The sequence below is a fragment of the Felis catus genome, chromosome E1 (assembly GCF_018350175.1).
Source record: "Felis catus isolate Fca126 chromosome E1, F.catus_Fca126_mat1.0, whole genome shotgun sequence".
NCBI classification, from domain to species: Eukaryota; Metazoa; Chordata; class Mammalia; order Carnivora; family Felidae; genus Felis; species Felis catus.
Window position 1 is genome coordinate 37717694 of NC_058381.1, and position 23821 is coordinate 37741514.

Genomic DNA, 23821 nt, shown 5'->3' on the forward strand with positions numbered 1-23821 from the left:
GAAAGAAAGCAAAGCGTGGCTCCCTCCCCCTGTGATAGCTGTAGGATTAGTGGGCCTCAAAGAAACTCAAGAAGGCAAAGTCGAGTCTGCCAGTCCCCGTGACCTATCCCGTTTTGCCATCGGAGCCCTCGTGCTCAGCACAAAAGGACAGGAGGCCTTGAGAAGATGGAGAGCAAAGCATTGGGAGGAGTGAGGTGGGGTTTGGGCCGTAGAGACGGAGGCACTGGGGACTCAGGTGCTTCAGTTCGAAGAACAGAGTAAAGTGTATTTAAAATACCGACTGTCTAATCTGCCAGGGAAAGACCGTTCTTTACACACAGATTCCATACTGTCTTTGTCCTTTCCATCGCTTCTTGACCTTCCTGGGAGGTGCCGGCCCAGTTGCTCCCTGCTTCCCGTCCGTCCTGTCCTCTGTACCCCTTCTCTCCTCCCTTCCACCCCCATCTACCTCTGGGAAGCCAGTCCTGCATGCTGAGTCCGTGACTTGCCTTCATGCTCATTTCATCTCAGTTAGAGGTACCCGGAGCTGCTCCCTCCCCGCTCCCTCCCAAGTGCCAAGAGGCATGAAGGGGCAGGTAAAAAGCAGCCAGCCATGGGAGACGCGAATGTCTGGTTGCAGCTGGACTGCAGCCTTGGCTCCTGGAGAGAGAGTGTGAAGAAAACTTAGGACACTCTTGTTCGGAACCCAGGATAATCACACACCGCCCGCCCAGCTCGGGTGGGGCAGGAAGGCTGGTCTGGCTACTCCATCCCTGGTGCTCCCTTGAACGGGGACCTGCCCCTCGCCGTTCGGCCCAGAACCTTTTTCAAGGGACAACATAATCCAGGCACCGCTCTGTGGGCAGGCCGGTCGTCGGAGCGCCCACACTGGTGCTGCCCGTGGCACAGCCACTGCTGTACATTTTTTGGTTGTTTTTAAGAAACTCAATGAAGAGGGGTGTCATTCTGGGCTCAGGGTGGTTGCCAGTTCTTTCCCAGAAGGGGAGCCGCACCCCCTGCAACCGCCTCTGTCCTGTTTGCCACCCTGCCCTCCTCCAAGCCAAAGTGTGGCCTGGCTTTTGTCTTCCCCTTTAGTTTTCCTCCTCTCTCCCCCCCCTCCCCTTTTTGTGCTTAATTTATTAAAATAGTTGCTGTATAATTTATTTTCATAAACGATAAAAAATTACTAAATGGTTAAAATAGACTTGCAGGCCAATCTTAAACGGGGCGGGAGGGTCTGTGGGGCGGGTGGGGTGGGGAAAGGGAAAGATGTTTTGATATAAACAAATGCACTTTGGGTGTGTTTTGGTATTTTTCTGGGGATAGATGGGTGGGTGTTGGGATGTCCCTGTAGATCAGTTCCAGAATGGGGTGTCTGTATATACTGTATTAATAGGCATGTTTGACTCTCATAAAGGGATGTTAGTAGCTCTGCTGCAGGTCCTGTTTGGAAACCCCACGTACAACTCCCAGTTTTTGTAAGTGTCAGTGCGGGGGACATTTGACTCTTGTGTTTGTATCTCCTTTTTATGATTGCTGTACTGACCCATGTCTTTCGGGGGAGGGGTGAAAAGAGATTTGAAATAAAAATGTTTAGAAATTACTTCATGTTATTTGGGTTCGTGTTTGTCAATCTTTCTGCCCTCTCCTACGGCTCCTCACTGCCACCAGCCCCGCAGGCTCACGCGACCCACCCCTGGTGATCATCGGGGCTTCTCCTCGATGTCAGCCAAGCCGCACACATCCGGAACTGGTCTGGTCAGAATTCGAGACGTTGGAAAGTTCCCCCAGACCAGTGGCCATTGCTCAACGCTGCTTTCGCCTTCCCCGGCAAGTGCAGGAGAATTCCAGAGCCTTTTCTGGGGCCAAGCGCCCATGGCCTTCCGGTTGGTGAGCAGTGGTGCGGGACTGTCGCGAGGGAGGATGCATGTTTCCCCTAGCGGTCTTCCCCGCTGTCTTCCCCCCCAGGCTGGCAGTCAAGGTTTCTCGAGAGTTTAACCTGCATCCCTCGCGCCTCTCCAGCCCAGTCTCTTCTGGAGCTGCGCCCTTTGGAGACAAAAGGGACAGAATGTTTCTCTGATGGACAACCAGGCGTACTTGGAGCCACTCGAAACTCTCCTCTTCACTTTCCCTCCTAATCCCTCTCCCAAGTCCCCCACTCAGAGGGCCACTGTGCCACCTTGGCACACCGAGGGGAACTTTCTGCAATTTCTCTGCATCTTCAGAGCAGGAAGCATGTGAGATGAAGCCCAGTTTGGAAGAGTTATGTTTTCATAGGACTGGTTAGAAGCGCCTCACGGGGGAGTCTGGGAATCCCCAGTCGCGCCAGTCACGGGTCGTGTGGGGAGGAAATGGCGTATCAGTTCTGACAGCTGTTCTCTGAAAACATGAATTCCCCATTAAAGTTTTCTGCCCTTTTGGAAGGAAAGGCGCTCCAAGCAATGGAATTGAACAACACTACAAGGGAAAAGGCTTAACTCAGAACCAGCAATTGAAATGCTCTAATGGCTGCCGTTGGGACACAGTTGTCCATCATAAGGAATCTTTGCTAACACCATCAGTCAAGAGTGTTAGTGTGCATTTCTTCAAAGGAGAGACGTAGGTTTTCCTCATTTCCGACCAGCATTGTTTGTTGTTTTTTTTTTTAATTTTTTTTTCAACGTTTTTTATTTATTTTTGGGACAGAGAGAGACAGAGCATGAGCGGGGGAGGGGCAGAGAGAGAGGGAGACACAGAATCAGAAACAGGCTCCAGGCTCTGAGCCATCAGCCCAGAGCCTGACGCGGGGCTCGAACTCCCGGACCGCGAGATCGTGACCTGGCTGAAGTCGGACGCTTAACCGACTGCGCCACCCAGGCGCCCCCCGACCAGCATTGTTGATATTAGTAATGACTTATTAGGAAAGATAGAGCCTCAGACTTGGGCGATACAGCCCGGGAAAGGCATTCTTTTGGTAATAGTAAGCCCCAAATAAAAAATGACCCCCTGCCATCCTCTTTACCCCCAAAACTTGACCCCACCTGCGTCACCCCGTGTTCCCTGGCCGTTCTCTCCAGCCACCACTTTCTGGCACGAAGGCTGTTCCATCTCCCCTGTGAGTGGTGCCTCGTTGGGCACCTGCCTGACTAGAATTCAAGTACAAGCACGCGGCAAGTGGTGACCGTGCGGGGGTTCCCCTCCTCGTTCTGTTTGTTGCGTGTCCCCTGACAGGGAGGAGGTGCGAAGAGTGAATTTTCTGTCTTGGTTCTCTCCAGCCTCTCGTGAGCATCTTGTGCATGATGATTCTTGCGCCACGTGGATTCTGGAGACCAACCCTTTTCATCTGCGCTCAGCCAAAGGCACAGGTGTTGACTCCAGCTCTGAAGAGGCGTTAGCTGAGTTACCGCTGGCCTTTAGTGGAGCCCCTTCTCGCGAGATTTTCAGAATGAATTTTGATCAATCTAGTCCTACGCACTGATCCCCATTTAAGCTGCCACTTCAGACTTCATCCTGCTCTAGCCGCCATTGTCATGCCCCAATTTATACGTCCCCCTTTTCTCACCTGGGCAAGTCCAGCGACTTCCCAGCTGGTCTTTCTGCTGTCTCCCCTCTCCAGTCCTTCTAAAAAGTCCTTCCATGGGCGCCTGGGTGGCTCAGTCGGTTGGGCATCTGACTTCAGCTCAGGTCATGATCTCACGGTTCGTGGGTTCGAGCGCCGCGTCGGGCTCTGTGCTTGGACAGCTCGGAGCCAGGAGCCTGCTTCGGATTCTCTGTCTCCCTCTCTTTCTGCCCCTTTCCCTACTCGCGATCTGTCTCTCCCTCTCTCAAAAATAAACAAACATTTAAAAAAAGTAAAAAAAAAAAAAAAAAAGAAAAGTCCTTCCAAAGAAGGTGCTCAAGTTCCTTTCTTAGTTTAAAATCATCGGTGGCTCATCCTAGAGAAGAAAATCTTAACTCCTCAACCTGACATCCCAGGTTGTTTTTCCTCCCCCGGCCACACAGGCTGCGCTCTGGTCATGACACGAGACTCGAAGTCCCCAGATGTTGGCATCCCTTCCCCTGCCACTCCAGCTTCTCTCATGCCGGAGGACCCTTGACCTGTCACCCTCTTCATTTGAAAACTCACCCTTCAAGGTTTTGCTCCAGGGTCACCTCTGGAATTTTCGCCAGCTGCTCGTGGCCAAGTCCTCCGTCCTCTGTTACTCGTTCATGTGTCTGCCTGCTTGCTCCTCTGTGACCTCTGGTCTGAGAGGGATGGAGCCTGTGTCCCGCTCAGCTTTCTCCCTGCTCCCGGGGCTGGCACAGTTGGGTAGATGTGCCAAGGTGGTGGTGGTGGTTGAGGAAAAGTGAGATCAGCCCCCTGCCCAGTCAGCCAGCCTTGAACCTGGATTTTCACTGTTCACACGGGAAAACTTGTTGGTAATGAAATAGGGATTCTTTGTTAACTGTCGGGCTTCTTCGGGATTTTCTCAAGAGATTGGAGTTTTGGTGGTTGAAGTAAGAGTGGGAACTATGTGACATGACTGTAACCCAGGATAGTCGAAAGCTGGGGTGTGGACCCCTTCCTCCTGGTGTCAGTGCTGGCAAAGCACCAGAGCTGTTGCTGCCCTTTGGTGGAAGATGTTTCCCATGTAGGGTCAGCAGGCTTTGTCCAGTGACCAGAAATTGCACTGAACCTCCACCCCCCCCGCCACTGAATTCTCTGCCAACAGAAAGCCTGCAATGAGGGGCGCTGGGGGGGGGGCTCAGTCGGTCAAGCTTATCTGACTCTTAGTTTCAGTTCAGGTCATGATATCGTGGTTCATGGTATCGGTATCGAGTCCTGAGTTGGGCTCTGCATTGGGATTTTCTCTCTCCCTACCTCTCTGCATCTCCCAGCTCTCTCTCTTTCTCTCTCTCTCAAAGTAAAAATTAGGGGCGCCTGGGTGGCTCATCGGTTGAGCATCTGACTTCCACTCAGGTCATGATCTCGTGCTTCATGAGTTTGAGCCCTGCATGGGGCTCTGTGCTGATGGCTCAGAGCCTGGAGCCTGTTTCAGATTCTGTGTCTCCCTCCCTCTCTGCCCCACCCCCACTCACACTCTGTCTCTCTCTCTCAGAAATAAAAATAAACATTAAAAAAATAATAAAGAGCTCAGCTCAGGCACCCTTCTTCACGTCCTGGGCTTCTGGTCGCATCCCATGTGGTGTCACAGCCTGGCTTTCCCTGCCCACTTCTGAGAACTTGGTTTTGTGTCTAGGCCTTTATTCTGCAGATCCAGGGGTGATAAGACAGGTGGGGAATAGGAGATGCCAGCTAGGTTTATACTGGGAGGGAAAAATCAGTGTGAGCAGGTCACAGCTGAGTCCTGGTGGGTGGGACAAGATTCCTTTCTCCAAGTGGAGGGAGATGGGGAGGGAGCCTTTGTTCTCTCAGTTCCCAGGCAGAGTGGGGAGCTGGTGGAGAGCACCCTCAGGGCAGGGGGGCTGTGGTTTGGAAAGTCTGAAATGTGAGGGACAGTCTGGTAGCAGCCATTCCGTGTGGGACATTGGTAGAGCTAAAGGAGATTTCTAGAAGTTTCTTTTCTTTTCTTTTCTTTTCTTTTCTTTTCTTTTCTTTTCTTTTCTTTTCTTTTCTTTTCTTTTCTTTTCTTTTCTATGTTTATTTATTTTTGAGAGACCGAGAGAGAGTGCAAGGGCGGGGAGGGGCAGAGAGAGGAGGAGACACAGAATCCAAAGCAGGCTCCAGGCTCTGAGCTGTCAGCACGGAGCCCGATGCAGGGCTCGAACTCACAAACAATGAGATCATGACCTGAGGCGAAGTCGGACGTTTAACCGACTGAACCACCCAGGCGCCCCAAGATTTCCAGAAGTTTCACTGCACCTTGGCACCCCTTCCCTGCAGTTGCCACCCCCCCCCCCCACACACACACATGCCCTGGTGTCAGTGAAGGAAACAACAATAGGAGTAGATACCCTTTTCTTCTGGATGTAGGGCTATTTCTCTGAATGGACGTCATATGCGGAAGTGAGCACAGGCCCAGCTTTCAGTGTGAACTCTTATTGCATCTGGACAGTGGGTGCTGCGTCGTGTTCATCTTCTGCTCTGTCCCCCACCCCCACAGCCCAGGGCTGTACCAGCGCACCAAGAGATGCCCACAAGAACGAGTGCTGCAAACAAGGGACTGGGTCAAAGACAGCCAGGCCGGAAGTGAAGGTGGCAGTAGGGGAAGGTCCTCTGGGCTGGAATCACCGTTGGTCCTGAACTGGGGCGGGGGGGGGGGCGCGGGGGGGAGATGGGGGGGCAACCATACCAGAATGGAAATTCACACCGGAAGCAAGGTGGGTAAGGAGAGAACCCAGAAGGCCGTTGTGGAGTGTGAAGCAGAAGCACGAAGCTAGGGTGCGGTGCTTCTCAGCCAGAGCAAGGGTTTGTGAGCCTGAATCACTCAGGCAAACTTTTTAAACTTCACACTCACCCTGAGACTGAGACACCCCTCCCCCGCCAACGCTGGCCCGCTTAGAATCTCAAGGGGTCAGGTATGGGGGGGTGGGGGGGGTTAGAATGGTGGACACGATGCATCTGAGAGGTCCATGCCTACACCCGCTTGTGAACACTGTTAGGGAGGACCCTGCCCAGCATTTGTCCACCTGGTTCGAACGTGGGCTCCACCACTTGCTAGTCATGTGATCTTGGAAGTCTATTTCCGCTTTCTTAGTCTGTTTCCTCTGGAAAAGAGGGAGAGGGTTTTTACTTACCTCAGGAGCGAGTCAATGAGATGTTGCATGCATTATTAGCGGCATTTTGAAGAGAAGGGCTGAGGGCTTTCTGCCTTCTGTAAAGCAGAAGGAAACGTGATAAGACTTCAGGGCTGTGGCCGCCGGAGGCTGCAGTGAGGAGTGGGTTGGAGGAAGAAGGGAGGGGGGAGGGAAGGTTGCTGGAGGGTCAGGCTGGCAGGGGGAGGGGGGAGAGGGTGGCGGGAACAGGTGTAACCGGTGAGTTGCTGGGCTTTTTCTGCCACCTAGTGGCTCCTCTGGGCTATGCCATCCCCTCCTGCCTGGCCGGGCGCAGTGGGGCGAGGCTGGATTGAATATTCCTGAACTCAGCGTCTCCGGTTCTCTTCTGCTGCCCCCATTTAACGCCCTGTCCCCTCGGAGACCCTGGCCTGTGACACATCCTCCACATGGTCCCGGTGTGTGGGACAAGACTCCTTTCTCCTAGTGGAGGGAGAGGGGGGAAGCCTTTGTTCTCTAGGCTCCTAGGCAGAGGGGGGGGAGCTGGTGGAGACCACCCCCGGGCCCCAGTCTGCCCTGCTGGCTTGATGACTGCTAATGGTATTCTGCCCTGGGGGGGTGGGAGTGGGGGTGCCAGGCCTTCCGGCACTGGGGGCCCAGACCGGCCCGGGGTCTGCGTTGGGTTTTATTGAATTCTATGTGTGCTACTGTGTGCAGAGCCTGGGTCAGGATTCTCTTGAGCTTGGCCACCCCACTGTCTCCAGAGGATTTCGCCTTTGTCTCTAGGATGAGGGGAAGGGGACAGAGAGCCGCAGCCTGCGCACCCCCGACCACCCCGCGGAGGGCCCAACGGGGGAGGGGGCCTCTGAGCCAGCTCTGCCTCTGGGTCTCGTCATCTCCCTCCCCCATGAGAGGTGCCAGCCCCTCGGAGGAGGCTGCCTGGAATGATGTCCTACTTGCATCATGTCTGGCTCCCGCTTCAAAGGCAGCTGTGACTGTTTGGTGAGGGGTCTGAGCTTGGGTGAGGGGCTTCAGGAGGAGGCCAGGAGCTACACGTTGGGCGGGGAATCCGGGGTCGGGCGTCCACAGGCCCCCTGCATCCGCCCTGCTGCCCGCTGCCCTCCCCACCCTCAACACCCACTTTTCCTCTCAGGGCCTCGCAGCCTCAGCTGCAACCAGGCCAGGATTGCATCATTCTTGGCTTTGTTCACAGAGCAGCAGGTGGAGGAGTGGGGCCCGCTGTCCGCGCCCCCCCCTCCTGCTCATCTCCTTCCACTCCCTCCTGGGTAATCCTCCTTCCTCCCTTCTCCGGCTCACCGCACCCCCACCCTGGGAGTTGTCTGCCTCACCCCTGGCTCTCAGATCCCTTTCCACCTTCTCCTGCTCCCCAGGGAGCCCCTGAGGCAAAGGGAAGGAGGCTGGGGCGGGAACGCAGAAATCTGGAAACTGCCCTCATCATGTCCCCCACCCAGTTGAAGGCAGGTGCCACCCTCAAAAGCAGCACCTGGTTGCAGTCAGGGTACGGTCTCTCCGCATTTGGGAACAAGGTTAGAAACCGTCACCTGATAAAGCTAATAATAATTAACATGAGATGAATTAATTCAGCTCTCTGGAGAAAGTACTTCACTTTTATCGATGATTTATGTGCCTGTCCGTGAACCAAGAATGTTATACCAATCTTTCATCAACCCTGTGAGACGGTACTATTGTCACTCTCGGCTTACGGAGGAGGAAGCCAGAGCTCAGACAGGTGAAATACCACACGGCCACTAAATGGCAGACGTGGGACCTGATCCTTGGTCCGTCTCCCTCCAGGGGAACTCAAAGCTTCTTGAAGAGATGGCTGGAAAATTAAATGCTGACCAGACTGGGATTGTCTTTTTACCCCCTAACTAGACGTGTTTTGTTTTGTGTTTTTTTTAAAGTTTTATTCGTTTATTTTTGACAGAGAGCATGAGCATGGGCAGGGGTGGGGTGGGGAGGGGCAGAGAGAGAGGGAGAAAGAGAGAATCCCAAGCAGGCTTCACACGGTCAGCACGGAGCCCTACACGGGGCTCAGACCCACGAACTGCGAGATCATGACCTGAGTCAAGACCAAGTGTCGGAGGCTTGACTGACTGAGCCACCCAGGCGCCCCTGAAAGGAGGTTTTTGCCCAAGACACTCATCAAGAGACGAGACTACTGTCCTCTTTTAATCTTAGGAAGGAGATTCTATAAGACGTATGTCAAATGGCCCCTGGCAGGGCCCTGCCCCCATCCCCCACTGCTGCCCGGCTGAGGAAATGCTGTTGCTGATGATTCTGGCCCTTGTGAGGCGTAGCAACAGGAAACGAAGAGGTTGTCCAGGATGCAGGCTGCCAGGGAAGAGGGAGGACTGGGGGCTGCCCGCTTGGATCTTGCAGTCCTTCTTAGGGACCCTGCTTTCGGAGCTTCCTGCAGTGCTCAGGTGTGTTGATAAACCAGCTTTGGGGTTTAGCAATCGAGCCACCGTGACTTTGACTAGTAGGAGTCTATTTGTCAGGGCCAGATCAGCATCTTTGGGGACAGACAGTTCTCAAACCGCGCGAAGCCCAACCCCAGACTTTAGGTCTAGCCAAGCAGCAGCTGTTCCAGAAGCCCATCGTGGGTGGCTGCTGCCTTGCCGCCACCTCCCCCTGCTTGTTTGCACTTCCCAGGGGCTGCTTCCGCCCTGAAAGAGAATCACAGGGAAACGGACTGGGCAGACTGGAGCCTGCCTTCACGGCCCAGGGCCCAGCTCCACCACGACCTGGGGGAGGCCGGGTCAGGGTCTGGGGGACTTGCTGGCTGGCACCCTTCTCAGCTGCTTGTCTCTTTAGCCCAGGACAGACTCCGTCTGAAGAGACAAAGGGCCCCATTGACCCCATAGCCTTGTGACCCCACCCAAAACTGTCCCTCCCTCCCCAGGCAGCCGAGAGGGCACTCACTCACTTGGGTTGCGGACAGGGCCCTCGAGGCCACTGAAAGGACCGGTGGCCGGGGACGAGCGGCTGCCAGGACGCCTGGCTGTAGTCCCAGGAGCAAAGCCACAGATACCCCACAGGCCAGAGAATGGGGTGGGGGTGGGGGGGCACTGGGGGAGTCCAACCTCAGCCCTAAACTGGGCTGCCCATGAGCTCAGGGCCTCCCCGGCCTGCATTCCTGCCTCCCTCCCCCCAGATGTCCCCCACACCCAGCCTATAAAGCCCCCTTTGTCTGGGCCCACTGAGGATCTTAACTCTCCCCATCTCAGCTTCCCGCCCCCTGCCCCCTCACCCTCTGGTGCCTAACAAAGAGGCCAGGGTGCAGTGAAAGGTGGTGAAACCCCCTCCCTGCCAGCCTGGGCAGTGGCCCAGGGGGTTTGGGCAACCAGCCCCTACCCACCGACACTCTCCCCCACCTCAGGGCAGGTTAATTCCTACCCCTGTCCACTCTGGACTCCACACTCCTGGGCAGCATGCCTGCCTCTCACATGCCTGCTCATGTGATATCACCCTCAGTTCAGCCCTGCCCTGTCAGGGGCAAGGCACAGGGGCAGTGGGCAGGCAGGAGTCACCCCTGATGGGGTGGGGGGAGGGGGGTAAGGGGAGTGGGGGAGGCAGTCTCTTTGCCACCTCTTTGGCTCTTTGGTCTTCACCAGAGTGGGTGGCCCCATTGCCACAAGTCAGGTGCCTGGCTGGCATCTGGGGCTGCAGATGACCCTTGTCCGGCAGTGGGCAAACGGTTCAGCCCCTCCTCCTGCTTGGCATATGCCTGGGGCATGGCACACGGTAGGCGACAGGAATCTCCATCTCTGCTCCCCACCCCCAGCCAAGGGCCTCAGAGCACGTTTGAGCAGAGGCTGGATCCTGGCAACAGGGAGGGGCGCCTCCCGACCATCTCCTGCGCTCACAGGGTCACAGGATCCAGACCCCTGCTCACAGGGTAGGGGCCGCTGCCGTGTCTTCCTGTGTTCCAGGCTCCGTGGGCGTCTGTGACCTGCTCGAGGAGGGGCATCGGCATGGGAGACGAGTGGTTTGGGCCACGGGGTCAGCTCTGTCACCAAGCTGCTGTGTGACCCCCGGCAAGCCTTTCCGTGGCCCCTGTAAGATGAGGGGTGGGGCCCCTCTAACTCATAAATCTCAGAAACGAAAAGAGGGGCTTCCCTTGGAGGGATGGTCCTCTCTGGGCTAACAATGCCCCCAGGACAGGCAGAACAAGGGGTGCTGGCAGGGATGCGGCCCTGGATGTGTGAGTGGGTGTGCATTATGCGTGTGAGATTGTGAGTGTGTGGGTGTGTGACCGGGCGCGTGCGCGCGCGCGCGTGAGCGCCGCGCCTCCACCCGCGGGTGGGAGGGGGAGGGGGCGGGGCCTGCGGGGCGGGGCGGGGTGTAGGTGGGGGGGGTGTCTGGGCGGCTGACAACCGGTGCTCCTCGCGCTGGGCGGTCGCCGCCGGGTTGCCGCACCGACAGGGCGACAGGGCGCATGGAGGGGCCACCGCCCCCGGCGCCCCCCGGGGCTGGCGCGGCGAGGACGGCTTAGCGGGCAGCAGCATGGAGCAGGTCGGCGGGCGCGGGACGCGGGTGCGTGTCTGGGAGGGGAGGGCGGGGGCCGTAAGCAGGGGACGAGGGTGGGCGCGCCAAGGGGGAGGGGGGGTTGGGGCGCTGGGGCTGCGAGCGGGGCCGGAGCTCTGGGGGGAGGGATGGGGCTGGTGTGACACACAGCTGGTGGTACACACACACGCACACACGCACACGCACACACGCTGACACACAGGGAGGCGCGCACAGAGGGCGCGCACGCTGCCTCTCTCCCCACCCAGGAGAGCACCCGCATTTAGAAGCCCCCCTCCCCACTCGGTGAGGTCTCAGCCCTGCCAGGATCCTAGGCCTAAGGGGGCTGCAGGCTGGGCGGAACGAAGGAGGCACAGGAGGTCGAGGTAGCTGTCCAAGGCCACAACGACCGCTGACCCCCTAGCGAGACCTCAAGATCCAACCCCCTCCCTCCCCCACCTGCACCTCGAGGGGCTTCTCCCAGCCAGCCTCCCCCTCCCCTCCCAGTTACGGCAGCTGCTGCAGCTGCCGTCACCATTTCATGGCAGTGAAAAGATGGGGTGGGCTGGGCAGTTTCTCTATAGGCGCCCCAAATGCACACCTGCAGCCCCAGCCAGGCCCTGGGGGCTGTCTTTTCCTTTACACAGGCTCCATCGCAAGGGGGCAGGGGTGAAGACCCGCTCAGGTTGGAGCTCCTCACCCCCTCCGGGGAGCTCAGCAAATGGACAAGCGGGGCCAGTCCCCTTAAGTGAGCGAGGGGGGCCTCTATCCTGACTTGTAGTCTCCCGCTCAAAGAAGGGCACAGCCTGACGTGGGCAGGAGTGAGGGGGCTGCTCCTGAAGCTGTCTTACTCCCTTCATAATCTTCATAGTCTTGCCTTGGGGTGGGGTCTGGAGTGGTGGGGTTTTCTGTTCCTGGGCTTGCTGAGTTCAGCCACACTCCTGGGCTCATTGGGATTGATCAGCCTAACGCAGTAGCCTGGGGACCCCGGGCTCTGAGACCCCTCCCCTCCAGGCTGAGCATGGGCCCCCTGCCTCTGGCAGAGGGGTTCTTGGGTTGTCTGTGCCGGTGATGAGGAGGGGCAGGAGGAGGGATAGAGGGTGAGCAGTTGGTGGCGGGGGCGGGGGGGGGGGTGTGCGACGATGATCCTAAGTTCTGGGGAGGCATGAAGTGCTCTGGGCATCTTTCCTGGGCTGCGTGTGCTCTTTGGGGCGGAGTTGTGGGCTAGTCTAGTCTCCAGGCCTGTTTGGCATCTTGGTTGTTAATTTAAATGGCTGGTGGCAGCACCAGGCCTGGCAGGGGGAAGGGGACTCCATTCGTCATTATCTGCTGTTGCTGTCATTACTGACTCTACCCTCGGCTCCACTCTGAGTGCAAACAAGTGGGGGGTGGGGGGACAGTACTAAATGCCACTGAATTGCCTACATTAAAATAGTTAATTTTATGTTATGTGAATGTTGCCTCAATTAAAAAAAAAAAAAAAGGAAGGGTAGGGCTAGGGACCCTCACTACTTTCTGCCTAGAGGACCCTAAATGCATTTCACCGGGAGTGCTGCTCTGCCCAGATTGCTCCCAATTGCCCCCATCTGCCTTCCCTATACGTCTTCGGGGGGGGGGTCAGCTGTTTCCCCTTCCCCAGAGGAGAGAGCCTGGCTCCCCTGTGCCCTGGTACCGTGGAAGGGAGGAGAGAGCTGGAGGAGAGTAGGACATTGGGCTCCTGCCCGTCCCCATCAAAGGGACTCTGGGAGGTCTTGGATATCTGTCCTCTCTCTGGGCTGCTGTGAAATCCCTTCCAGCTGTGCTGAGCGGTGGCCTTCCAGGTCCCTTCTAGGTGTCCTAGGACACCTCTGCTGAACAGCACAGCAGCCAGCCTGTGACTGCTAGACTGTGAGACACCCGCCCCCCCCCCCCCCCAAGACAGGGACTCTGGTGATCAGCACAACCAGGGAGGTGCCCAGGCTGATGGCAATGTCTTAAGGCAGCCCCAGCCCTGCTGGCCCCATGGGCGTCACCAGCTTTCTGGATGTGCCGGGAGCACGGTTTGTATGGGGTACTTCTGAAATCGGAGCTTCTTTCACCAGGGGAAGCTCCTATTTTAAGTTTCCCATGTGCTGAGCCCTCTTGTAAAGCAAAGAATCCTTTTATAGTGCAAGAACCGCCCCAATGTGTCTGTGTGGTATGTGTGGATTTTGGCATGTAGGTTTCTTAAAGGGGAGCATGCCTGGAATCTCTCACAGGGGCTGGAACTGCCAGGTGGGGTGGGTGCCAGGACTGAGGGGCTTGCCCCCTGCGGTCGGAGCCCTGCCCCTCTTTTCTCTCCGTCCAATTCCCCTCTCCCTCCCAGGGCTGGCTCAGAGCCAGACAGAGGAGAGGGAGCAGCTGCCGGGGATTTCCAGAGCTTCCAGGGGGAGGTGGGAGCTACCCTTCCCCTCCTTCTTCACCCCTCCCCTCTCTTTCTCTTCCTTCCCTCTACGTTTCCCTCTTCTCCCTTTTCCTCCTCTCCACTCCCCTCCTTTCCTAGAAGGGCAGAATGGAGACGGGGAGGAGAGGGGCCAGGGCCCTTCTGTGTGCAGGATGCGCAGTGGTTCGGGACAGCCAGGCGGGGTCTGGGGGCCCGTGGCAGAAGCAGGACTGCAGGCCGGTTGCTGGAAGAATTTAGAAGCCCTCACACAGAACCTCAGAATTTAGCATCCTGGAGCTGGAAGGGACTACCTGGCCTAGCTCCTCCCGGAGGGATCCTGCTTCGTAGAGCAACAGCTTGGCATCAGACCTCAGCAAGTTACTTAACCTTTTCTGAGCTTTGTGTCCTCATTTATATAGCAGGGCTAATAATGCCCCCCTTACAGGGTGGTCATGGGGAGTAAATGGAATAATGTTGGTAGAGAGCTTGGCACACAGTAGGCACTCGACACATTTTAACACACCTTCGTGATGTCCTAGGTGGTGTCATCGCCCGTATAAGTCATCTGTTAGCCTGGTACACTCAGTCCAGGCCACCGGGTCCTCAATCACCCAGTGTCACACAGTTGGGAGCCTGCAGGGCTGAGACCCCAGCCCAAGGCCTCTTCTCCCTGCATCGCGACAAACACGGGTCCCCTGAGGGGCTGCCAGGGGAGAATGGCAGGACGGGGCATCTTTTATCCGGCCCCTGCCCTGACAGCAGGGTTTTACGGGGTGTGGCTTGTTTGATAAACATCTCTTGACTTGATGAATGAGCCCACACCTGCTTTGGAGATGAAAATTTCGGTGGGGGTAGGTTTCTTTGAGGACAACGTGGGGGCCCGAAAGCCAGAGAGGTCTAAGAACAGGCTCTCCCCTCTGGTCCTGCCCTCTCGCCCTTCTCCACCAGGGGGTGCTCTTTCCCCTTCAGTGGAAGGGCCGCCCCCGTCGTCCAGGTTTAGGGCTGCCCGTCCTATAACCCCGATCCTCTGTTTCTCCTTGGCAGCTTACGGTGTGCTTTGAATCCATTATCAAATGTGACCCGCACATGGGAGGCAGGCCGGGAAGGTCTTGTTGTTCTCATCTTACAGAGGGTGAAACGGGTTCAGAGAATGTCCTTTTCCTCAAAGACATAGAGCTATCAGGTGGGCAGGATGGGAACTTGAACCCAGGTCTTTGGACTCTTGAGTCAGTGCTCCTTGATGACACCATACGACTCCTAGCTGGCTCCTGGGCTAGGCCTGATCCTGACTGGATGGCTCTGGTCCGAGGACTCCTCCCTGACGGGGGGGGGGAACACAGGTTCTCCCTCGGGAGCCCCACACGCTCTGGTTTTTTCTTTACTCCAGGTCTCTCTCCCACCCAAGTCTCTCCCACAGCTCACCTGTGCTGCTTTCTTTCTTTCTTTTTTTTAAGTTTATTTATTTATTTATTGAGAGAGAGAGAGAGAGAGAGAGAGAGAGAGAGAGAGAGCACGTGCGGGGAAGGCAGAGAGACAGTCCCATGCAGGCTCTGCGCTGCCAGTGCCCAGCCCAAGTGCAGAGTTCGATCCCCTGAACCATGAGATCGAGACCTAAGCCCAAATCAAGAGTCGGACGCTTCACCGACTGAGCCACCCAGGCGCCCCTATGCTGCTGTTTTTTTAACAAGCCCGATTCCACTTCCTCACCCCTGACTCTTTCTCCCTGTATGAGCTGGCCTCTGCCTCCTCCAGTCCCTTGAAAGTGCCCTCTCTGCCCAACACGGTGCCACTTCCTCTGGCCCCCTGCTTCCGCTCTGTCTCCTCTGTCGTCCTCACGCCCTCTTCCTTCCTCACGTGCCCCTAAAGGTGGGTGCTCCTCATGTCCTGTCACCTACCCAGTCTCCTCCCGGCACCTGCCCTTGTAGAATCGGAATCACACTCCTGGTCTGCTGACGACTTCCAAAGCCACGTCCCCCGTTTGGGCCTCTGCCCGCAGTTGTCCACTGGCAACACAGCCTGTAGGTTCAGTGTGTGGACTCTGGAGCCCACATGCCTGGGTGCAGATCCTGGCTGGACTTAGGTAAGAGACTCAAGCTCTCTGGGCCTCCGTTTCCTTATCCGTAAGTGAGGATTATAGTATCTCTTTCACGGCTCCTTTGTAAGGCTGACCTGGAATAATACATACAAAGGCCCATACGGGGCCTGGCATGCCCCCTCTCCCTCGAGAACACTCTCCTTCCCCCAACTCCCAGTTGGTCACCGCGTCCTGGGGCCTCTGATGTTTCTTGCCCCTGCCCTGGTGCAGTGTCTCCCCCACCCCGCTCCCCACCATTCCCATCTCCTCGTTGCCCTCCTTCTTTCTGGCGACGTGGCACATCTCTGCTTCAATCCCTGCCCCCCGGCCAGGCTAGAATCAAAGTGCCTCAAGGCCCAGTCACTCCGTCGTCATATCCCCGCCCACATTTCCTTCCTCTTCCCTCCATGCTTCCTGCCCACGTATGTACCTTCCATACCCTCTGCTTGGTGCCAGCCACGCCACTAGACTCTGCTTTCTCCTGCCTCCCTGCCTTTGCCTATGAGAGTCCTTTTCCCTGGAGCGCTCCCCCCATTCCCCACTCCACCCCACTGCCCCCCTCATCCGTGAAGCCCCCAGAAGAAGCTCAAGGCCACCTCCTTGTGGAAGCCTTCCTCTGTTTCTCTAGGCTCCCTTTGCTCCTTTTCAGAGATGTCGCTACAGAGTGAGGACTGGTCAAAGCCGAGGACTCCTCAAGGGAAGGAGCTAGGTCTAATCGCCATCTTCCCAGGGGCGACCTCCACTCCCTCAACCCCTCATCTACCAGGGTTCCCAGTAAGCATTTGTGAACAGAGGCAGGTGACTGGGCTGGGGGGAGGGTCTTAGAAAGAGGGGAAGTATAAGGAGGGTCCTCAGTGAGGGACACCTTCCGCCCCTGTTCAGCGGTACTTCTAGGACCCCTAGAGCAAGAGTGTGCCCGCGATAGAGTGGATTTGGGGGTGGGTGGTGGGACCAGGGAGAGAGATCCGGGGAGTCTGAGGGAAAGGACGGGAGGAAGAGGGGCTGGAGAAGTTTGATGGGGGGAGGGCCGGGACAGGATGGGGGTGCGGGGTCAAGGTGCAGGAAGAGGTGGGAAGGGCAGCAGGGTGGGGGAAGAGCGCACTTTCTGGGAAGTGGGAGAGGGTGGGGGAGGTGAGCGCAGTGCATTGTGGAGGGAGGAATTCATCTGCTGGCCGGTGTGAGCTCATTTCCTCTCACTGCCTCCCGCAGGGTCTGAGGGCATCAGACTCTGGAAAAAGTGAGCCAGGGGCACCCCAGTGGTCACCTCCCTCCTCTCCTCCCCTCCCCCACAGCCTCAGTTCAGCCTGGATCCCTGATGCTACTGCTTCCCCCTCACACAGACAGCCCGTTTGTTCTGAGAGAAAAGGACCCCGAGCCAGGGTGGCAGCAAGCCTTGAACCACAGGAACCACGGGACAGAAAGAGGTAGAAACGGGAACGTTGTTGAAAACGAAGCAAGAGAATACAGGCAGCATGACGGATTACAGTTAGATAGCAGGAAGCACTTCTCAGAAGTGGGGGATAATTCCAGCTGCATGTGACCTTGATGGAGAGAGGAGGACAGGAAGAGGGGTCATTAAGTGCCCTTCCGTCATCGTAAAAGCATCCCTCTGCATGGACTTCCAGGGGATGTAAAAGAAATGAAATAAAACATCAGATTTAAAAACAAGGCAGCGTCTCCTTCCTCAGACTCACAGGAGCAGGGATGGCCCAGTTAGTGGCTGAGCCCCTCAACCCCCTCCAGGACCTGAGTCCCTGATCTTGCGGGGACTTGGGGTTGGTGATGGTGGTGAAGCAAGCAGGTTTTTGGTGGTCTCCTTGCCCCAGAGGGGTTGGGTGATTCCAGTAGGTAGAGTCAGCCTTCCACTTTCGTTGCCTGTCTTGTCCAAATCAAATTCCTATCTGCCTGTGGCCTCTGCTTTCTTTCCTTCATAATCTGGGAGAAGGAATACAGGAGCCCTTGAAAACTGCAAGAAGGCATGGGAAAGAGGTAAGCATGGGCTGTCGGAAATAGGAAGTAAGAAGGACGTCAGTTAGATAGCAGAAAGAACTTTCCAGCAGAAATGAAGGACTGAAGGACTATCTCTTCCTGGCTCATCAGGAGATGGCCTGATGAGGGGTCCTGCTTGGGGGCCAGGAAATGAACTGGCTCAAGACCCCAGTGGCTCTTTGGGCCCATCTTGGAATGAAGCCCCAAAGGGAGGCTGTGGAGAGCGCGCGTAACTGGGAGGCCTGGGGGTATCTGGGCTCTCACTGTTGTCTACTGCAGAGCAGATCTATGGGCTGGTCCAGAGGCCTGAGCCCCAGGCTGGCTGGCTGGGGGGTCTGAAGGGCTGGGGCACCTGCCCACCTCTTTCTTCCAGCCTCCATTCCTCTGTCTCCCTGGGGTCCTGGGCCGAGACTCTCCCTGGGACGGGGGCCCTAGATAGAGGGGCCCTATCTAGCCCCTTCCGCCCCCACCCCCATGGGCATCACCATTTCTGCCCAGTCTCCATGAGGATGGAAAAGCTCTGTAAGCCTTCTTCCGTCTTTCCGTCTCTTCAACCCGCGTTTCTCTTCGTCTTTGTCTCTTTCTCTGCCGCTCTCTACTCTGTCTCTATCTTGTCTCTGCCTCTTTCATGCTTTCTGTGTCTCTCAGTCTTTGTTTCTGAGCACCTCTGTCTGCTTGTGTTTCTCTCTGCTTCTCTCTGCCTTCCTTCCTTCTTGCCTCCCTCTCCCTGTGCTAGTTCTGGGTTCGGTGCCCTTGGCCTCTTTCCTGGGCCGGCCAGGATCACCGTCAATCTGGGCCGGTTCCCGGGAGGCTAGTCCAAATTGTCTCCCTGAGACCACCTCCCTTCTCCGGGCTATACTGCCCTCTAGCTCCGCTGCCGGCGCAAACCCCTGCGTGAGCCCCCTTTACCAGTCAGCTGCCCTGGGGAGAGGCGGCGGGTGAGCCCCGTCGAGCGCAGGGGGCGGAGCGAAGGGGCTGGCCCCCGGGGGTGGGGGCGCTCCGCGCTCGGCCCCGCCCCCTCCGGCCCCGCCCCTCCCGGGTCCCTGCCCGCGCCCCCGGCAGTGCCCTGGCCGCAGAGCCGCCGCTGCCGCCCGATGAATGGAGTCGCCTTCTGCCTGGTCGGGATCCCGCCCCGCCCGGAGCCCCGGCCCCCTCAGGTGAGGGCGCTGGGCCAGGGGAGGGGGCGGATCCAGGCGCTGCGGGGGAGCTGGCCGCGGGGGGTCGGGGTCGCGGCGCCCCCGCTCGGCGGGCACAGCCGGGGGCGCACGGTGCGGCCACCGCGGGCACGGCTGCTGGGAACTTCGGCTGGTGGTGGGCCGGGGAGGGAGCCGGAGCGAGAGCTGCCCTGGGCAAGGGGCGGGAAGGAGGAAGGCAGGCCGGGGGCCGGGACGCGCACGGGGCTGCCAGGGCAGAGGGCACCGACCTGGGCAGCCGTGCCAGGCCCCCAGCGGCCGGGCAGCGGGGGCGGGAGGCCCGCGCCTTTTGTCCGGGTTTTTCAGGCGGGGCGCCTGCCGCTGTTTCCTCTGCCCGAGTTTTCGTTTTCCGTTGGCGAGGCCCCGGCACAGCTGGAGCGAGAGGGAGTGGGGGAGGGGGTTCCCGGAGCGGGATGTCCTTGGCCACTGGGGCCGGACACCCCCCTCCCCGCGCCACACTCGCCCCCTACCGGGCCGGGCCGCACGACGAGCTTCGGGGGAGCTGGGTCTGCCGCCCCACTGGCTCCTGGGACCGGGATCCCGGGCCCCGAGGGCTCCGCTGCCCTCCCCTCTGCCCCCTCGGGCTGGCTGTGGGTGGGTCTGGGCGCGGGGTGCCAGGGGCATTACTCAGCGCTGGGCTGCTTTGCTTGGATTCTTTCATCTACCAGCTGCTGAAGCTGGGGATGGGCCAGTAAGAGCCTCCGGGCCCCTTTGGAGCCAGCCCCCTACCTCCGAGCCTGGCTGCCCTGGGGCTACTGGAGTACCCCAACACACACCACCCTCCTTCCCAAGTTGAAGGGCTGGGCACTGTCAGGCCAGCTCTTTCCCAGTTTGGAAGAGTTTCCTAGGGGTCCAGGTTGTGGTCAAGGTCTGGGCTGAGGCCTCTTCCTCTTCTGACAAGGCTTACTGATGGATGTTCTTCCCTAGCTGCCTCCCCTTCCCACCATCCCACGTTGGAGCTGAGGTCTGGTGCTTTGCAAACTCTTTCCGAGAGACTGGTGTGTTTCTCAGGAGCTGGATGTATGTTCAGTTCTCCCTCAATCTGCATCTCTCTTCCTGGACTCTCCCTGCGCCTTTCAGCCAAAGTGTTTCCTAATTACAAACTTGAATTTCAGGATGGACAGGGGGTGGGGTGGAGGTCATTAAGCCTGAGTCCCTTGGAGTCTCCCCCTCGCCAACACATACTTCATCTCCACCCCCCCTACCATGTCCACCCCCACCCCCCACCCCTACCCCAGGCCCAGCTAGGGGTGGATGGAGTTTGATTCCCTGTGGTTCTCCCCCTCTGCCAGGGCAACAGCCTTATTCCCCAAAGTGGCTGCTCTCCCTGAGATGTGCTCATTGGCATGCGATTTGAATCTCCATTACATAACCAGTCATTTCGCCTCCAAACACAACCCAAAGGTCCCCCAGTCCCAGCCTCTTCCACTTGCTCACAAGGTGATTGGGTCTACCCCTAGGTGCCTGGAAACTCCAGTTCCGCCATCTGAGGCCTTGCCCACCCCTTGGGAATGATGGGAGCAGTAAATCCCTTACCTCCAATGCTGGTTTCCAGGACCTCCAGAAGCCCCGGGAGCGGGCAGGGTGGGTATCAGGGTCTGAGACTACACAGCGATCGTGCCCGGGCTAGAACCTGGGTACCCTGATGAGAATCCTGGCATTAGGTGAAGCTTTGGAGAGGGGAGTGCTGTTAGGAAAGTGGCTTTAGGACACCGTGGGGAATGGGGCAGGCTTTCAAGGATCACAGCCCGAGCAGAGAGGGACTGAACCCAGTCGCTCTTGCGTAGGCCTTGTGCTGGGCTGCCTGGATGGGGACTTCTCTGCCCCCTCATCAGGTTGCTCCTGAGCCCCTGTGGAAGGGGAGTTAGCTATCCAGGGGAACTTGTAGGGAGAGGCTTGTGAGCCAGTCTGGCTTGGATGTCACTCTAGGAAGTTTCCTCCGGTATAGTGGGTTACATAGTGGGTTACGTAGCTTCCTGCGATGTTGGCTTCCAGTGCAGGATTCTGGAGAGATTCATAGGGGATGCCAGTATATTCAAATGAGTATGTGTTCTTTGCAGGGGGGGGGGGGGCTTGTTTTTAAGGGAGGGAGTTGCTTTATTAATACAGCTGAGAGTTAAGAGATAGGTAGCAAGGTCAGGATTTTTATAAATTACCTCATTTTATCCTCACAACACCACTGTGACGTGGGTCTCGTTATTATCGGCATTTTACAGTTGAGGACACGGAAGCATAGACAGCTAATCGCTTGGCCAAGATCACATCGTAAACAAGTGTTAGAGCCAGGCAACCTGGCTGCAGAGACCACACTCTCACCCTGCCATCCTGCTTCTCGGGACCTCCCTTGCCCTGCTGTCACTCCCACCCCGAATCTGGGTCCATCGTGGACACAGCCCAAGAACAAGGTTAGCCTCTCGCTGGGTTGGAGCTTGGATGCGTGCTGTCAGGCTGCTACCGGGAAGGCCACCGGAGGCCTCAGGGTGGCGAAGCCCCAGGCGCCCATCCATGTTGGTGGGTCTGGAATCCACTCATTTACTCCTCCAACACCCCCACCCCCACCCCATGTCGGCCCATAGCACTTGGACTGTGGCTCAGTTCATTGGTGTTTTCCTTCCAAAGGGACATCAGCCCTGCTCTGTTGGCTGCAGGGGTTCAAAGGTGAGATATTGGCTTGGTCAGGGATTTGGACAAAGCCCGGTTTTAATTATCCTGCTGTGTCTCCCTCCCCAGGGAGAGCTATGAATAGGGCCTGTGGGAGCTGGCTCTGCCTTTCCCCAGCACCCCCCACCCCCTTCAAACAACCCGCCTTTAGATCCAGGCCCCCCTATTTCATGTGAAATTGTGCCAGCTCTTCAGCAAGGCAGTGCCAGTCAGTGCCAGGCAGACATCTCTTCCCCACTGCCTCAGTGGGCCGGCCAGCAGGCTGGGATGGCCTAGGGACTGCACTTGGGGTGAGTTTCAAGCTCTGTGGGAGTGGAGTTATTCATCACCTGTCAGAAGTGGGGCAGGACCAGAGGGGTCATCTTGTCCAACTCCTTCATGCCACAGTGGGGAAACTGAGGCCAGAGAGGGCCCAAGGTCAGGTACCCCGTGCGTGGTGGACATGAACCCAGGTGTCCTGATTTCCAGGCCTTGATTCTCTCCACTTTGTTCTGTTCGTGATGCCCCCCCCCCTCAGTGCAGGGTTCTGGGATTGGGCCTTGGGAGAGAGGGGAGGAGCACGGATGAGTGGACAATGTGTCCCGTTCATCTCTGTGTCCCCAGTGGCCAGCACAGCGCCTGGCACAGAGCGGCTCTCTATAAATGTTTATGAAGTGCAGGCCAGGGAGCAGCCCTTCTCCTGGCCTCCCAGGGTGCCCCGTGCCCAGCTCTACCCCTGGCATTGTGACAGTTGGTCTACACATCAGTCTCCCCCGTTATCCTGGAGTTATTTGAGGACAAGAAAATAATAATAGGAACCGCTTCCATAGTGTTTACCACTAGGTAGATGCATTCTCACTATCCCGCTTAACAGGTGAAGAAACTGGCACAAATAAATTGTGTCTCCCTAAGGCCACGCGGCTAGTAGTAAGTGGCAGGGCTGAGGAATTGACTGTGCTCTCAACCTCATTCCAAGCAGCCCCAAAGGTGCGGTGTTTGTCTTGTTGTCCACGGGGCCAGGCACACAGCCGGTGCTCAGAGAATGTTTGTTGACGGACTGATCGACAGGATATGGAAAAACCACAGAACCCTGTAATCTCACCCTTTGGAAGCAGCTGGAGTTGGAGTCTTGGGAAGGCAGCCTAGAGGTGCATCACTGTGTTATCTGTGCTGGGAGTGCCTGATCTAAACCTAGAGAGGAAAGGAAAGCTACTCACACCCGGTCACGACTGCCTTCTAAGGCTTAACAGGGGCCACTGGGGGGCCTCAGTCTTCTGGCTTCTGTCTTGCTCTCACTCCCTCCTTCTCCACGCCCCCCCCCCCCCCCCCCCCGAATTCTAAGGGGATGGTGCTGAGCAGCGGGCACATGGGCAAAGACTACAGGTAGGATTACTGAGTCCCATTCCTTTTTCATCTCTGTGGCCCTGAGATCTTCAGCCCAAGGCATCATCACCTTGGTGGAAAATTCTGCCCTTTTCAAGTTGGAGGGTGGACAGAGTGTTTGGTTTAAGGCGTGGCTTATCATAGCTGCCTCTCTACCTCTCCTCCGTGGGAAGAGGTTGAATTTCCAGCCACCTCCAGTCCTAAACCTTAGCCCCAGGGTCGTCTCCTCCACCCTCCTCAAACCCACGTGCCCCTGGGCAGGTGGCTTCTTTCCCTCTCACTATCCCCCTGCTCCCCATTTGCTGGTCTGAAATAACATCAGTCATCCATCCGCCATGCCCAGGCCACACTTCATCTGCTGGCAAAGGCTGCTGGGAAGGTCTCTAAGAAAGACGAAGACCCCCCGCCTGGGGATGTCCTTTTAATACAGACAGGCAACCGTGGGAGACAAGAGGCCTGGGCCCCTCGGCACGTTGGGAGGCAGGTTGGTTGTTCGGGCCCTGCCTTCCGCCTGCTAAGGTTCAACTTTCAGCTCTTACCCTTTACTCACTGTGTGACTGGGACCTTGTGACCGAGTTATTTAGTTGTTTTTAGCCTCAATTTTCATATCGCTGAAATCACCCCTCAAAATCATTGACAGGATTCAAGGGGGTGATGCAGGTAGAGTGGCTGATATGAGATAATTTCACCTACTAGGAGCAGCTATTATGAAACAGATAATCACCAATGGATGGAAATGAGAACAACATGCTTTTGGTGCGATAGAGAGAACCCCGTCTGGTCCGAGCAAATGAGCTGCCCCTGGAGGTAATGAGGCTCCCGTCAGTGGAGGTGAACAAGCACAAGCTGGTCTAGAAGGAATTCAGGCATGGGGTGAGGAGCTGAGACAGAAACTTTAAGGGCCCTGCTTTGGGAGCAGCACCGTGTGGCAGGAAGTTA

At 57.2% G+C, this 23821-nt stretch overlaps 1 protein-coding gene and 1 long non-coding RNA gene across 4 annotated transcripts in view; one reads left to right on the top strand and one right to left on the bottom strand.

The window, feature by feature from the left end:
• Positions 1 to 11081: 11081 nt before the first annotated feature.
• ARHGAP23 (Rho GTPase activating protein 23) overlaps positions 11082 to 23821 on the top strand; it is an 80144-nt gene continuing 67404 nt past the window's right edge. The window contains exons 1-2 of one of the 3 annotated variants that reach the window (XM_045044027.1): positions 18746 to 18823; positions 21076 to 21264. In XM_045044027.1, the coding sequence (XP_044899962.1) occupies positions 18761 to 18823; positions 21076 to 21264 (252 nt within the window). In that variant the 5' untranslated portion in view covers positions 18746 to 18760. Of the gene's footprint in view, positions 11212 to 18676; positions 18824 to 21075; positions 21265 to 23821 lie in introns of those variants that run through there. The other 2 variants (XM_023244568.2, XM_023244567.2) reach the window with 2 other exon arrangements.
• On the bottom strand, positions 17099 to 19347 carry LOC109494352. Its single transcript, XR_002738252.2, has 2 exons — positions 19090 to 19347; positions 17099 to 17643 (listed from the first exon to the last, which is right to left on the bottom strand). It is a non-coding gene; the product is annotated as an uncharacterized LOC109494352 (long non-coding RNA).